General features: G+C 40.7%; 1 protein-coding gene and 1 long non-coding RNA gene across 2 annotated transcripts; both read left to right on the top strand.

Moving 5' to 3' along the window:
• The first annotated feature begins 7244 nt into the window (after nucleotides 1-7244).
• Nucleotides 7245-9427, top strand: LOC112071803 (phosphoinositide-interacting protein). The gene is made up of 2 exons (XM_024139228.2): nucleotides 7245-7659; nucleotides 8269-9427. The coding sequence occupies exon 2, from the start codon at nucleotides 8294-8296 to the stop codon at nucleotides 8696-8698; it is 405 nt and encodes a 134-aa protein (XP_023994996.1). The 5' UTR covers nucleotides 7245-7659; nucleotides 8269-8293; the 3' UTR covers nucleotides 8699-9427.
• A 665-nt stretch (nucleotides 9428-10092) lies between these two features.
• LOC112071802 (uncharacterized) lies at nucleotides 10093-15794 on the top strand. The gene is made up of 2 exons (XR_002894183.2): nucleotides 10093-10748; nucleotides 10975-15794. It is a non-coding gene; the product is annotated as an uncharacterized lncRNA (long non-coding RNA).
• The last annotated feature ends 319 nt before the right edge of the window (nucleotides 15795-16113 follow it).

Here is a 16113-nt window from a genome sequence, read left to right as displayed (position 1 = left end):
AGGRTCAGGATGGTCTGACCCTTTGATGCCATTAGCCTTTCTCTTAATACCTGGAATTAGAGGTCAGATTCTCATGAAGCACAATCATAACTTGCAGTATATTGCTTTACCCAACGTGGACAGCTTGCAAACTCCGAATGAAACTCTCTCAACCCCACTTTGGTGCTGACACCATACCGGCTTTATTGCTTTTAAGGGGATTATATAGAGCAGAAAGGATTGCAGACAATACAAGTTTGTTAACCACCAAAGGCCATTCAATCTTTTTGTTTGGGACTCCGAGTGGACTGAGGTCTGTGTGAATGGGAGTTGGATGTACGGCAGTCCTCTAAAATCGTATTGTCTTTGCTAAATTCATTTTCATTTTCAAGTGTAAGGCTGCAGAGAACATCGGCATCGGCACTCTTGAAAGCGCCTTGACTCAAATGACATCTAGGGGATGCTGACAGTAGTGTAGGTTGGGCTGACTAGAGTTCTCAGCCTCTCGCTCACATATCCAGCAACACTGTGTGTTCCAACTGACAGTAGTGTAGGTTGGGCTGACTAGAGCTTCTAGCCTCTCGCTCCACATATCCAGCAACACTGTGTGTTCCAACTGACAGTAGTGTAGGTTGGGCTGACTAGAGCTTCTCAGCCTCTCGCTCCACATATCAGCAACACTGTGTGTTCCAACTGACAGTAGTGTGGTTGGGCTGACTAGGCTTCTCAGCCTCTCGCTCCACATATCCAGCAACACTGTGTGTTCCAACTGACAGTGGTGTAGGTTGGGCTGACTAGGGCTTCTCAGCCTCTCGCTCCACATATCCAGCAACACTGTGTGTTCCAACTGACAGTAGTGTAGGTTGGGCTGACTAGGGCTTCTCAGCCTCTTGTCCACATATCCACCAACACTGTGTGTTCCAACTGACAGTAGTGTAGGTTGGGCTGACTAGGGCTTCTCAGCCTCTTGCTCCACATATCCAGCAACACTGTGTGTTCCAGCTGACAGTAGGAGTATATCCGTGGCCCATCTCAACCACTATGGAAATGTCGAGTCACCACCGACTAATTAAATGAAAATATTTAGAATCTTCCAACTTTAGAATCTTTCCGGAGTGAGTTCATCTAGGACTCTGATGGTGCCATACGGGCATAGCCTCTGCCATAAAGAAAGTCTTCTGTTCTGCCTGAATGGTTGTATTTCTCATTGAAAGAACTGCACTCATGCAGAACAGCAGTGACAGAGTTTAAACTGAGATGACACCTACAGGGCACGTCCCAAAAAGTTACCTAAGAAACTCACTTTCAAAAAGGCTATTTAGAATCCCTGGTACTCAAAACTGACTATGACCTGAAATCAAACCTTTTTCATAACTCTGTTTGCATAATGATTCTTAGCTTCCCTGTCGAAGATCCATTCAGAAAATGTAATCCGAGAGACATAACCTGAAGGGTTTGGTTTTACCCATGATAGTAACCACTCAGCTAGAGAGAGAGAAACATGCACTGACTGAAGATGTAGAGATGGGTCTGATCCTTCACCATTACTAATAYATAAGGCCAGGCTCYTATGAGATTTAAAGATTCAAAGAGGATATAATGAAAGACAGCTTTCTTAAACTTAATCCTCAGTGAGCCCCCATACTTTAATATAGAGCCAAACCATGTGGCAAGTCTCAGTTCAATCGGAAGCCATCAACAACCTTCAATGAACAATCCAAGGCAGACATCAGCAAAGAAGGCAAACAGAGCACCTTGAYATRAACCAGGGAGTGTGGCGGGRTCCATCCCTGCCAATTACCAGACTGGGAAAACAAATCTGTCAGAAATAAGACCTGCCTGAGCAATTGATCTGTTTATACAATCCACACCTTCCCAACTGCATGCATTAGTGCTCTCTCTCCCTCTAGGTTTCTCTCTCTGTTACTCCCTCTGTCTCTCTTTCTTTCTCTCTCTTTGTCTATCTATCTCCCTGACACACTTTAGCAGGGGTGGCACAGTGCAAGACATTGACTTCACAGTAGCATGGGAGCCAGGAACAAGAAGCATCAGGAGACTACATATGCCTCTCCTTTGAGTGCAACCTGGTCTCAGAGCATTTCACATTATTCCTTACGTAAACCTGTGATAATCCATTTAGTATGATATGTTACATTTCGTATGGTATGTATTAATTTGTGGATGTCCATCACCCATTTCGTATGATATGTTATGAATTACAATTTGTATTATATGTTACGAATTTGCTAAATGTACAGTATGTTACAAATTTGCTAAACTTATGATATGTTATGAATTTTAGCTAGGTCGATAACGTTAGCTAGGGTTAGGGGTTGGGGCTAAAGTTAGGGTTAAGTTTAGGAGTTAGGTTGAGGGGTTAGGGTTAGGGGAAGGGTTAGCTAAAAGGGTTAAGGTTAGGGGAAGGGTTAACTAACATGCTAAGTAGTTGCAAAGTAGCAAAAAAGTAGTAAGTAGTTGAAAAGTTTCTAATTAGCTCAAATGCTAAAGTTGTCCATGATGAGATTTCAACATGCAACCTTTGGGTTGCTAGATGTTTGTGTTATACACTTARCCATCCACCCCGACAAACCACCCACCTTAAGTTTTTGCCTTAAGTAACCATCTGTCTTGTGTAACCATACCAAACGTAACCTATCATACTAAATGGAGTGTCCCYGATTTACARACACAATAATACGAGACTGTTGAGTGGTGTGCTACGTGTTTCTCTTCAGTAGCAATGAATAAATACGGAGGCCTTGTCAAAGGATATGGGAGAGCAATAGAGTARAAGTAAATCRAGCCTACCAAATYAATGTAATATGATCTATTTCCTTTGAGGAGAAGGTGAGACAGAGGGGAAACGCAGAGTTTGGATCAAACAAGTATAGGTGTACTTTGTGAATAAGAGACAAATGAATCTTCAAAACCTGAAGGGTCTCATCCCATGCAGCCTCTCTCAGCAGTCGAGTGGATAAGTTGAATTAATGCTGCGGCTGTTGTTTGCCCTCAACCAGGGAGCATGGCTCCTCCTGTGGGCCTTTCTAGCAAATGATGCAAACTTGCCATAGAGAATAATTAGTCTCAAGGTCACCTGGGTCTGCAGTGATAGTGAGACAMATCATTGTATTTTTCTGAATGCTATTTATGCCTGAGGCTGGGTGGATGTAGCTGACTGGAGGGTTCATCGATATTTAATGATGAGCTGTTTAGGATCAAGAGTCAGTGTGACTTTATTCGTCCAAATGTATTTTTCGCTTTCATCCTCCTTCCGCAAAAAACAGGGAGTCTTACCATGTATCTTTGATGCACATGTCTGCAAATAGTATACACACTACAATTGACCAGTCAACAGTCATGTATTTTCTCTCTTCATCCATTTAACTAAGTTTATTGAGAGAATATGAGGTAATAATAAATTAATGTCAGTGTGTGAATACTCTAGGTGTCTACGACCAAAGTAAATGGACCATTTAAGATAGAGATTTTGCACCAGGATTCATAAATCTAATGCAGAGCCTATATAGCAAAACCTAGTAAAGACCAGCATTGCCCTCTAGTGGGCAATATTGCCTACTGCACCACAAATACATTTCTGACGACACAATATGGAATTTTTGTTCAACATTGTTAGAACACACCCAGTCAGGGAGCACGAGTCATTCACATGGTGCAGTCACGACTCACGACAGAGAAACATGAGAATAATTCAATAGAGAGCACTTGTGCAAATTTTGCTTTTCTATAGCAAATTCGAGCCAATTCGAATGAGCCATTTTCCCTGCCAAGGAGCTCTTTGTGAATCCTGATTGAATTAAACAAAGTGATTATGTTGCAAAGATCAATCGTCACCAACTGTCACCAAGTTTTTTCCCAAGTCAACATACAATGTGCGAAACTAAACAAACTGTAAGCGATGAGATCGTAACAGGGCACTTCAATGGAACACCAATGAGGAAAGAATGTATATTGACTCAACAACCTGACGAAAGTCAATTATTAGCTATAGATGGGTGCATTACAAAGAGTTGGAGTTTAGACAATGATCAAGTATTGAAAATAACATAACCTACACTCTAACAGAAAACTGTCATTTATACTGTAATTGTTGTTATTATCGACAGTAAAAAAAAAAAAAATACATTTTACTGCCTCATACTGTAAATGATGGTGCATTGTGAGAGGCAAAAAACTTTTGACCACTAGTGGGTGCACAGTATTGTTGTTTCTGMCTCATTAACATATTATGATGCGGGTCTTGTAAGAGGCTTTATTTGTTGCACCCACGACTGAGAATGCTGTACCAATATAACTGGTATGTGGTTATAATGCCCTAAGAACTTAAAATATTTAGGGGACAGATTGGAGTCTTAAACCTTAAATGCCATGTCATTTTGGTCTGTTTGGCACTGTAGTCGCAACCAGTTTGGAAGCCTTTCTTAAGGTTCCTAGAAGTGCAAGTTATATAAAACACCAAATATTAATTGATATGCTGTAATGTGTAAACACTTTACCTAGCAGCTAACCAAAATACTCTGAAATACAAACCCCTCCCCTCAATGAATGTCAGTTATCCATTCATTCATTCTGATTACGGTAGCATTTACTTGTTTACATTATAATACAGTCAATTTTACAGTATTGTACAGTGTCATTACACAGTACTTGCTTCGATACCGTATTTATATTACAGCAGGTAATATGAAATACAGAATTTTACTTGCCACGAGCCTCCTGTCAAATTCATTGCAACCACTTTATAGTATACCTTTAATTAAAAATAACACTGAAATTAGTACAGATTACAGATATTTTTGCACCTTTTGATGCATCTGCTGAGTCTTAGGGCACTTTCTCTAGTCTGATAATATATTTCATTTATCATTTTTCCCTGAACAATATTTGCATCCTCCAATATATGGATATTGTTTACATGTAAGCCTCATCCAGCACCCTTAAGATACTGGACACTGTGTATCACGGGGAGCTTAGTATTATAACAAATGCATGACCACTCACCCATCACTGTGATCTATATGACATGGTGAAGTGGCCCTCCCTTCCTATGAAAAGTCTGAAGCACTGGTGCATCTTTGTGTAAAAAGCAGTGCTTGGACTATTGCCTYCTTACAGTATCTGTGCTCCTAACTAATTTATATTCTCCAACCTGTTCTCAGCTGATACTATCTTTCAGTTTCTAGGGCCAGGACTGAAAGTGGAAAATTTTCATTTTCCTACAATGCTCCTTGGTCTTGGAACGAGCTGCAAAATACCTTAAAATTGCAGGAGAGGGTATTTCTTGCTGAGTTTAAAGGTCTGATAGAGTAAAATGTTGTTGACCATTGTGAATGTATTGTATTGTGCAGTGGGAACCGTCAAGGCCTTCTACCAGGGGGCCAGAGTTCCGGTCTGGAAGCACACTTTCCACTGTGCTTAGAGGGCACTTTCGGGACTGCAGTTTAGCTGAAGTTGAGCRCAAAAAGGTATTCCCGTTGATGGCCCCATAGAGAAGTCGAATAAAAAAAATCCACAAAATACATTTTTGTTTTCACCTTTGTGCCACCTTTGGTAGTGCACAGGCGTTATAATCTTTGTAAAGCATATTGCAGCAACCACGAAATGGGAAATGCGAACGCGAGTAGATTAAGTTTAAAACAAGGGCGTCCATTCTGGAAGCAGTCTTCACTTCTTTTATACACTTTTATACTTTTATACTTCTACACCTTCAGAGAAGGCCAAAGATTTATAAAATAATTGTTGTATTTTTTAAATATAAATGTTGTTTAAATTTCTATTTTGACTCTCAATAATATTATTATATTATTATTTTAAATGACATTCTGATTTAATCTCTTCAATTTGTGTTGGATAGGAAACGGTTAAAACTGAGGAGAAAAAAGATCCAATCAGGGTTAGGGTTATTGTTATTGTTATTGTTAGTGTTTAGGGTAGGGATGTCCCAAGGATCCTGGATAGCACTGATCATTTTTATTTGGTCCTCTGGGGAGATAAATCTAGCTAGATAGGTCACTATTGGCAAGGCCCTCAGAAGCTTGATAGAAAGAACCTTCCATTCAACTGTATTAGAGCAGAATTTTGGAGTGACCGTGGAATCAATCAATCACATTTTTATTTGTAATGGGTGAGACTATTTTTACAGAAACCTATGGAAACTTCCACCTTCTCAAGAGCAGTAGTTTTCCCAAGGTCTAAACTAGCTAGTTTTTGTTGTAGACTTGTGTGCGATGGCGGCTTAAGTAGCAGGTGTTTTCGAAGAGGATGTTGACGCTAATGTGTTAGCGTGGCCRTTCTCAAGATCAACTTTCAACAAGAAGTAACATTTCAAATGATCATCATCTGGTGATTGGAACTGTTATTTTTTCAAATTGCAGCTCACTTGTTGTTGTTAGCTATCTCTTTGAAAATAATGTGTTATGTGTGTGAAACATTGTTGCATTTAAACTTTAGATCACTGGTAACTTTGTGTGCTGAACATGATAACGATGTTTGCAATGGGAAGTAATGGTTGTACACTTAGATTTGGAATTGCTTAGCCTAATGTTTGTGTTTTTGTATTCTTATGATTGGGACTTACTGGCATATTCTTTAACTGTGTGTGACTGCTGTCTTTCTATTGGCTTATGTGTTTTACAAAAAGTGCGCTCTTCTACATGGAGTGCGCCGGTATTACAGTCGCTGTCCTTTCAGCATCACAAGCCTTTCAAACTCGTATCCTTTGATGTGTCACTGTTGTCGTTTTTGGTGATAGTGTGATAGTGATGGCGTTAGGCTACCATAGGTTGTGTAAGCAGTGTGGTAGTTGTGGCTGGTAACGTTAGTGTGGGTGATGTCTCTGAGTTTTACTTAATTCTTTTGTTTGGTACAATGTTTTGGAAGATTTTTTCCCCCACTGAAGGCCCAATAGCCACAGTTTACCGCTGGTATTATGCTCTTGTGTTGAGTGTACACGCGTACTACTTCCTAGTGACCTCTTGCCAGGTCCCCCTGCCAATGAGGTTTCTAACCTCAAGGGTATTTTCCTGGTTCAATAGAATAAAATAAGAAATACTAGAGGATTTCCATACAGAAGCATTGAGAAGTCACAGTGGTGGGTGATGACAGCCATTTCCAGTGCCCTGCCCTGCTTTCCCCTCTCATCTCTAATAGTCTTCCTGTACATTGATTTCTTCTCTCTCTCMCTTCTGGTCAGTTATAAAGGCTTTCAGACATTCAGATCAACAAACACTACCCTGTGGATCTGGGGAAGAGGTTTCTCTAACCACGACATGCATCTTCACATGAATTCTGAAGGCTCAACTCAATACTTGGGAGACTGGATGAAATCTCTCTAGGGACAGCAAGGCAAGCCCCTAGCCCAGGCAGGAAGCATCATCAGTACTAATTTAATACCAGCCATGGCAGATGCTGTGAGGGCTAGCATGYATAGGAGTCAGAAGGGTCTGTTGAGGAGGTGGAGAGACCATAAGGGGGGGTGTTTTCTGGAGGTTATCTGCAGTGCATTCAGCTGGCCACACTGGGCTTGCGGTCCACAAACATCCACACCCAAAGCTTTTTATTCATTTTTTTTCTCTGTCTTTTGSAATGGTCTCTAAYATCACTGAGATACTGTTACCACCYKAGGGATAACATCAAAGCAGCAAGTTACTCAGCATCTCAAAGGTAGGTCTTTATCTGATCTCTTTAGATTTTGGCCTTGAGTTGTATTTTCTCAAGACTTGCCAAGAGCAAATACATTCTAAAAGTTGGTAATATGCTCTGTGCTCGATTTATGGCTTGGAAAGCAAGACGCAAACTTGAATTTGCAATCTGTTGTATAGTATTATATCGCCCCTTTATCATGACATTGAAGTATTAAGTGAAAGTGATATGATACACTGATGTGTATCACTGAGGTGATATGATATRGGCTTCATGTTGTACTCACAGAGGAGAGATCCAAGATAAAATAGGGTGCGTCCAAGAAGCACGAGGCAATTTCCTCTTAATGGATGCATTCTAACGCGCTAGTGCCGTTCACATTTTTGTTCCATTTTTTTGCATTCCTTTTATTTGAAACAACAAGGAATGTAACGTGAAATGCAGACTTCGAAAATATGACACCAGTATACATTTTATTGTTTAGAGTAGAAGCTATTCCAACCTGGATCCCTTATCCTTTAGGTAATAATTATTTCCACTCTAAATTCCAGCTTCAGGTGAAAATAGACAGAAAGAGATAGGGATGTATGGGTCATTGTTGAACCTTCACCTTCTTCCACTGACTCCCAGGTGAGGAGGYGTAAGGCTAAAGGCTATGCCTGGACTACCAGAGAACATCCTCCTTGGGGAGTGCARCCTACAATCCCAGTCCCAGGAGCAGCTCACTCCCCAGACAGAAAGCACCGTGTTCAGCCTGTCCCGCAGCGAGTCCCTCTGGACCAACGAGTCGGCCCGCAGCACATGTGAGATCTACTGGTTCCCATTCCACCTCATGTCCACCGGGGGCAGCATCTTTGCCTGCGGCTTCATCCTGAGTGGCCTGTATTTTGCTGGCTACTGCAGGAAGGCCACCAACATCCTGGGCCCGGCCCTGGTATCCATTGGCCTGATGGTGCTGGTGGTGGGCGTGGTGCTGATCCCCATCACCAAGGAGAACAGGAAGCAGCCCACCATGAAGAAGCCCTTCAGTTACTACAGGCAACCAGTCTTTAAATTATGAGGTGGGCCGGGCGGGGTATCCCTGTCTTGTATGCTGTTTTCCTGGAGAGTCCTCAGGCTCAAAGTCTGGTTATCAGACCATTTAGTTTCCCAAAAGCACAATGGAGGATTCGATACTTCCCTGCTGAGCATGGCTACATGTTCACATGATGAATGTTTGCTCTACAGACAATTAACTTGTAGGGGGACATGAACCGTTCTATTTTCTTCCACCACTACGGATGTATACTGTATTTTAATATCTGCATGACAAAGTATACATTATAACCAAGTTACAGGTGGTTCTTTGGCATTTGTTCTTAAGCATTTGAAAGTACTAGAAAATTACCATGCTGCCAAATAACACAATTATAAATGTAGTCCACTGCTTTTATGCATAATTATTAGAATGAGTGACAAGCAAATTGAGAAGAAAGGTGTGTGCATGTACATTGATGAGAACAGGATTGAATATTGACAGCATGCCTTTGTGGTAGGCTACTGATTCATGGATAATTCAATAAATAACATAAGTGCTTATTGGGGTGGCCTAGTGGTTAGAGTGTTGGAATGGTAACCGAAAGGTTGTAAGATTGAATCCCTTAGCTGACAAGGTAAAAATCTGWTGTTCTGCCCCTGAACAAGGCAGTTAACCCACTGTTCTTAGGCTGTCATTGAAAATAAGAATTTGTTCTTAACTGACTTGCCTAGTTAAATAAAGGTAAAATAAATAACATTTGGTGATGGATGCATTTTCTTTTCAGCTGCAGGCTATACTCATCACATCCACAGCCTTTACAGACTTCCAGTGATGTGTGTGTGTTAGATGTCATCTCTGTGACGGGCAGTGTGACACTTGACTGGCCCAACAAATGGAATGTTTTTAGTGCCAAGGGGAAGTGAAGAACATCACACTTTTCATAGCATTTGAATGTCCTTCTCGTGACTGGACTGAAACTTTGATTTCACACAACCTCAATTTTAGAGTGAATATAAAATACTATTAGAATAATGATGTTTCTGTTTCTGTTCAGAATGCCGTATGTGACTGACTAGGTTTGTCTAAATGTGGCAAATTATATCAACGTGGTCGATTTTGTTGATGTATAGGGTGGGCAGACTATTATMTCCACGACATTCCCTTATGTATTTTCACTTGTAGGTGAATACTCATTTGACTGGCAAATTACATTACGTCGAAYGAACTGWGTTGGCCTGCACACAAGCTGCATCATTTGCATCAAGCAACAACARCATATGTGAGACAACCACTTCTGGTGAATAGGCTACTGTAAAATAAGTGCGCCATAAGAAAGTATAGCTCTTTTTGTTTGTCTATTTTATGTGTTTGCTGATCAATTAAATTATAGTCTGTTATCGTGACAAAGGACTTTTTTGTTAAAGAAGAAGAAAATAATTGGTGTACTGTCTACCTTTCGCTCTGAACACGTCACGTTGGGGCGGCTCACAACAGGTGTGCTCTCTGGGTGCGAGAAGAATAGAAGGAACAGAATAGACGCACCTTCCGTTATTTTCAGGGTGTATCGACACAATGATGGACCATAGATGCATAGGCGGGTGTGTGCCGTTATTTTTTCTGGCTATTGGTTTTGATGTTATTGGTTTCATTATCCTGTTCATTGGAATTTTTGCCAATTTGCGTATCGATGGCAGGTTTTATGGCGATTTCTTGATTTACAGTGGTTCAATTATAATTTTCATAAGTTTGGCTTGGTGGATTATGTGGTACGTGGGAAATATACAGGTCTCAGAAGACAGCTTTGGAACAAGCTTAATGAAAAAGAAACGGAGTTTTGTACAGTTGGCCAGAAAGTTGTCAGAGAGGCTTTCCAAAAAATGCAAACCTGAACATGTAACCACAAAGTATGCCGAGGAAAACAAGGTTAAAGCTGTGACGCCTTCACCTGTTCACGTCGCCTCTCGAATAACCTGGGGGAAATCTTTCGGTTATCAGAATGGCGGCTATGACTCCAGCTTGGACTCCTTTCCGATGGAGAAGGAAAAACAGACACCAGATATATAGAACGTGGATGTGCAGACTCTCGCTAGGGGTAATGTTGAAAGGCTGTATTTGAATCAGCTGCTTAGTGCTAGGGCAACAAAACAAAACGTGTAGGGGGGGGGCAGGACCGAGTTTGGGAAACCCTGAATTAGGGGACCTTATTGCCTAATTGTAAAATGAAAAGTAAAATGATAATCTGGAAAATGTATAAATCTGTATTCGGGAAGAAACATTTTCAYTCTATTGATTTGGTATTTTCTCATTTGAATTTCAAGGTTRTCCGTAGCACTTTCTGATCCCAAGACTACCTTCAACACTGTACGCTTCACGGAATGGGACTACAGACAATTCAGGACATTAATCAGTACTGCTCTGGACGTCAGTTCTTGACAACAAAGAATCATCATTATGGGGTGAAATGACCCATAGTCCTAGGGATATGGGCCTACTGTAGATATTGCTCTGAATGCATATTATATTGTTTTAGTTTTTTGGTTTATATATCAATTATTAATATAATCGCCATGTTATGTTATGTGAACTTTTTATGTTCTAGGATCAATATTATGTGGAAAGGCTATATTTTGTCATATAAACATATCGACATGTTAAGGTCCATTGTAGCCATTTTCTAGATTAGTCTCTGACGGAAATCCTAGAGGCCCCTGTCTGAACTTCAGGTAATTGAACACAGACTCTCCCCAAGCCAGACCCAGAAATGCAATCACCTGCATTTTACCATTTTTGACACTACATAAAAACAGTAGTCAGGCAGGTTTGCCTGTGCCACAACAATTGCATTGCCAAAGCAGGCCGTAAACCCTCAACAAAACGTTGTGTGGCCTGGGGCACTGAGCTTGGTTTCACCTGCATGTTGACATTACATGGACATTTGGGCTATACTCTTAACTGTTCGCTGAGTAGGCTGATTTAGTTTTTATTCATGTGCACAAACTTCTAAAATGTATATTCCACCAGACTGCATTTTTTTTAATGTGATTTATTTTATATTTTACTTCTTAATATTCTTTAGATTTCAGTTGCCTTACCAACATATAGCTTTTATCTAACATGACTGACAATGAGCATGTGCATATCAAGTCATTGTACTCAGGGCGTTGCCTGTCTGTATGCTAATGTTACCTAATCCTGGCCTGTTGACTCTGCTTTGCGGTCCTTGGTTGAATAGGTATTGCACAGAGGTAAACCAAACTCTCACGACTGTCTGACTGGTCAAACAAGGTACTTAAAGGGTGAGGTTTTTCACTGCAGTTCCTCTTTCTGTCATGATGTAGGAAGCATGAAATAGTAAATAATTGTGGAATGCATCCAGCAGGCCTACTGCAGGCTAAATATAAACTGCTGATAGAATCACTGAAATATATCTTCCCAACATACAGTATCTTTTCCCACACTGTTCATAATGTTAGATGTTATACATATATGCTGATGTCATAATTTTCATATCAAATGCATTATTATTTTATTTTTTATTTTATACACAGAGGCATGGTGCATTAGATTTTTATTTATTTTAAATATACATCCAATGATCTTGATAAGTATACAAAATAAAAATAGTTATCTAATGAGATTATCCATTTCAAGCACTGTCATTACATTGCTGCAAGTCAGGGATTGCTAAGGAATAAGGTTGGACCATTTGGCTTTTAAATTTTAATGGATCGTTCAGAGTAGTACAACCTGTTGATGTGGTTGGATACCAGTTTTGCTGCTGTTTCCTACAATGGAAGAATTTGAAGGCGTGCTGAAAATCAGAAGAATGCGACTTGCGTTTTAAAAAGGTTGTGGCTGGAAAGGCCTCTCCTCATTCTTGTAAAGTCCTCAGCCGACAGGAATCCAGACCGCGTCCATGTCCCTGCTATGGATACCTCTTCTATGGGTCGCTGTGTTTTCTTTCTCATCCTGGCTTTGGTCTTTGACGTTGTCGGTCTGATCCTATTTTTCCTGGGTATCTTTGCTCCTCTGAGTTTCTGGGACTTATTTGTGCTGTCGGGGCCCCTGCTCATCTTCCTCAGCCTGGTCTTCTGGATATTCTGGTACCTGGGGAGTCTCACAGTGCCTTACGAAGAGCTCATCTTGCCAAAGTGACACCRWAACATGGTCAAAGGTGACRCACCTGACCAATGGCTGGTCCCCCTGGACTGACAGCTTGACCCTCACAACTTTAAGGAGTTGACAGAATTCTGGATTCTYGGTGTTTGARCATGTTTCTCATTGGACTGTGAACCGGAGGCCCTTGTTTTCTTTAAAGAAGGTTTGAGCTTTAGTTCAAGCGGTGTGTGTCTGTTTCTGATGATGATGAATAATGATGAAGACATGGCTGTTGTTTCAAAAAATATATATACTTTCCTCTGTRCAGGAACCTGTTGGACCCTGGAACAACTCCAGTTTGAAGTGAAGAATGGCATATGCACCTTATTCTACCCCTATGATGTAGAATGACAAGATGTCATGTACAGACAMCCAGGATTTCATCTGTGCTGGGTTGAAGTGGGACATGAACTCTAAAGCACTTGGGTCCATCCTTAAAGACTGAATCAGCACATATATTTAACTCCTTTTATAGAATGTGTAAAATAATAAATATTTGTTAAAATAAATGTTTATTTTTTTAATGTTTTATCCTCAAAAATAATATCAGAAAGAGAAGCTTCAAAATGTGACAGACTCAACATTTTGAATGACTCATTGACTCATGAAGTGCTTTCAGAGACTAGTCAAGGATCATATCACCTCCACCTTACTGGCCACCCTAGACCCACTTCAGTTTGCATACCGCCCCAACATGTCCACAGACGATGCAATCGTCATCACACTGCACACTGCCCTATCTCATCTGGACAAGAGGAATACCTATGTAAGAATGCTGTTCATTGACTACAGCTCAGCATTCAACACCATAGTACCCTCCAAGCTCATCATCAAGCTGGAGGCGCTGGGTCTCAACCCCGCCCTGTGCAATTGGGTCCTGGACTTTCTGACGGCCGCCCCCCAGGTGGTGAAGGTATGAAGAGACCCTAAAATAAAAGGTGACATTTTCTGTCGCCTCATATGAAACATMTTATCTCTAATCCAAAGTATTAGAGTATAGAATCAAATTAAAAGTTTTAGCTTCACTGTCTAAATAAATACATACGGGAGTGTATTAGTAGTGAGGCTGCCTGAAACTAGTCTAACTAGCAATGTAGGTTCRGCTTTAGGATGTGACAGTAGATCCACCCAACCAAGAGACAAACAAAAAGAGTAAACATCATTCTCCAGCAATGACTAAGGATTTCTAAAAGGACGGCGACAGAGACAAGTCTAMCTGAATAAAGCAGGGAGACTACAGAATKYTTTGACTGACATATCAACCCTAGTGTGCACTGTTTTTAGTGACATAAAATTATATTTGTGTGACATGACAGAGAACACAAAATAGTGTTATAGTCAAACTTATTACCTTAAAATTATACTGAACAAAAATATAAACACAACATGGAACATTTCAATGATTTTACTGAGTCACAGTTCATATAAGGAAATCAGTCAATTGAAATAAATTAATTAGGCCCTAATCTATGAATTTCAATTGACTGGGCAGGGCTGCAGTCATGGGTGGGCCTGGGAGGGCATAGGCCCACCCACTGGGGAGCCAGGTCCACTCACTGGGAAGCCAGGCCAAGCCAATCAGAATGAGTTTTATTACAGACAGAAATACTCCTCAGTTTCATCAACTGTCCGGGTGGCTGGTCTCAGACATTCCCACAGGTGAAGAAGCCAGATATGGAGGTCCTGGGCTGGAGTGGTTACATGTGGTTGTGAGGCCGGTTTGACGTTCTGCCAAATTCTCAAAACGACTTTGTAGGCGGCTTATGGTAGAGAATTTAACATTATATTATCTGGGAATAGCTCTGGTGGACATTCTTGCAGTCAGAATGCCAATTGCACGCTCCCTCAAAACTTGATACATCTTTGGCCTAATGATCCTGCTGTTTAATCAGCTTCACACGTGTCAGGTGGATGGATTATCTTGGCAAAGGAGGAATGCTCACTAATAGGGATATAAACAAATTTGTGCACAAAATTTGAGAGAAATAAGCTTTTTGTGCGTATGGAACATTTCTGGGATATTTTATTTCAGCTCATGAAACATGGAAGGTACATGTTGCGTTTATATTTTTTGTTCAGTATAGTAGCATCTATTGTAAGTACAGAATATTGCGCAATAGACGGTATACAAACATTCAGAATATTGATTCAGTCAAACTCAAACAAGTAACAATTAKATGTGTGCTTGTGTTAGTTGTTGTATGTGTGTATACAATGTGTGTTCRCTTTATTCACTCTGAGTTGAAGTTTGACTAAGGAGAGGAAGTTTTCATTATGCCTATCCTCTGCCTCTCGCCCCCTGGGATTCCCCTTGCCCTAATCAGCACTCTGGGCAGCATTAGCTCCCTCTGACGCCCTCACGGAGAGTGTTATTAATGAGTCCATTTGGCTGTGGCCCCGGCCAGAGGTAATGGAGGAGAGGCATTAGAGCAGCTTCTCCTCAGGAGCAGTGGTATGGAAACCACGCTGATCAGAGCCTCGCGGGACCCTGGGTTTCCTGCTAATGCTCCATTTCAGGTTGCCATGGTGGCGTGAGTCATAAACATCAGTAGCACATTATCACTTCACACTCCAGTGGCAGAATATTATAAGGCCTTGACATGGAGAGGTGAGGCAAGAGTTATGTTGCCTGTTTTACACATTGTTTACAATTATGGGCTTGTCCATCAACCTACCACAAATATATACTCTAGCATATTCTCACACAGGTGAGGCAGTCTTTTAATACACCTGCGTATCACTCGGTATCACTTGGTATACAAGCAGTTTGTATACAAATAAGTACAAGCTGTTACATACGAACCATAACAAAACAGAATAATCCTTTCACAAATATTTGCTCTTGTACCATGAAATATCAAATAATTTCGATTGTATGATTGCCAAATCTATTGAAAGGGTTACTGCCTACTGTATGTTGCCAGCATGTAAGAGATCCATATAGGAAAAATAAACATGTGTTGTAATTATCAACATTGTTCATATGGTTCATATGGCTTCTGACTCGAACACAAACAGTTAAAATGGAGAGTGCACGTCACATTCTATGGCCTGCTAAAACAAACTGGGTTTAGCAAAACACTAGCTGATGCAATACTGTCGTGTTTTTCATGTTACAAAAACAGTAACATAAGTCTTRYYYGCATTTCATGTTCATAAATAATGTTATGAAATGACTGAACATGATTTATCAAATCAGTTATTATGCCAGGATATGCATTATTCCTGTAAACCTCTGGTACAYTTTACCAGCATTCTGCTGCGGTTCTCCCATCTTGTGAATATTGTTAAGGAAGGTG

The sequence above is a fragment of the Salvelinus sp. IW2-2015 genome, unplaced genomic scaffold, assembly GCF_002910315.2.
Source record: "Salvelinus sp. IW2-2015 unplaced genomic scaffold, ASM291031v2 Un_scaffold1725, whole genome shotgun sequence".
Lineage (NCBI taxonomy): Eukaryota > Metazoa > Chordata > Actinopteri > Salmoniformes > Salmonidae > Salvelinus > Salvelinus sp. IW2-2015.
Note: the sequence above shows the minus strand (reverse complement) of the source record. Positions and strands in the feature narration are given on the sequence as shown.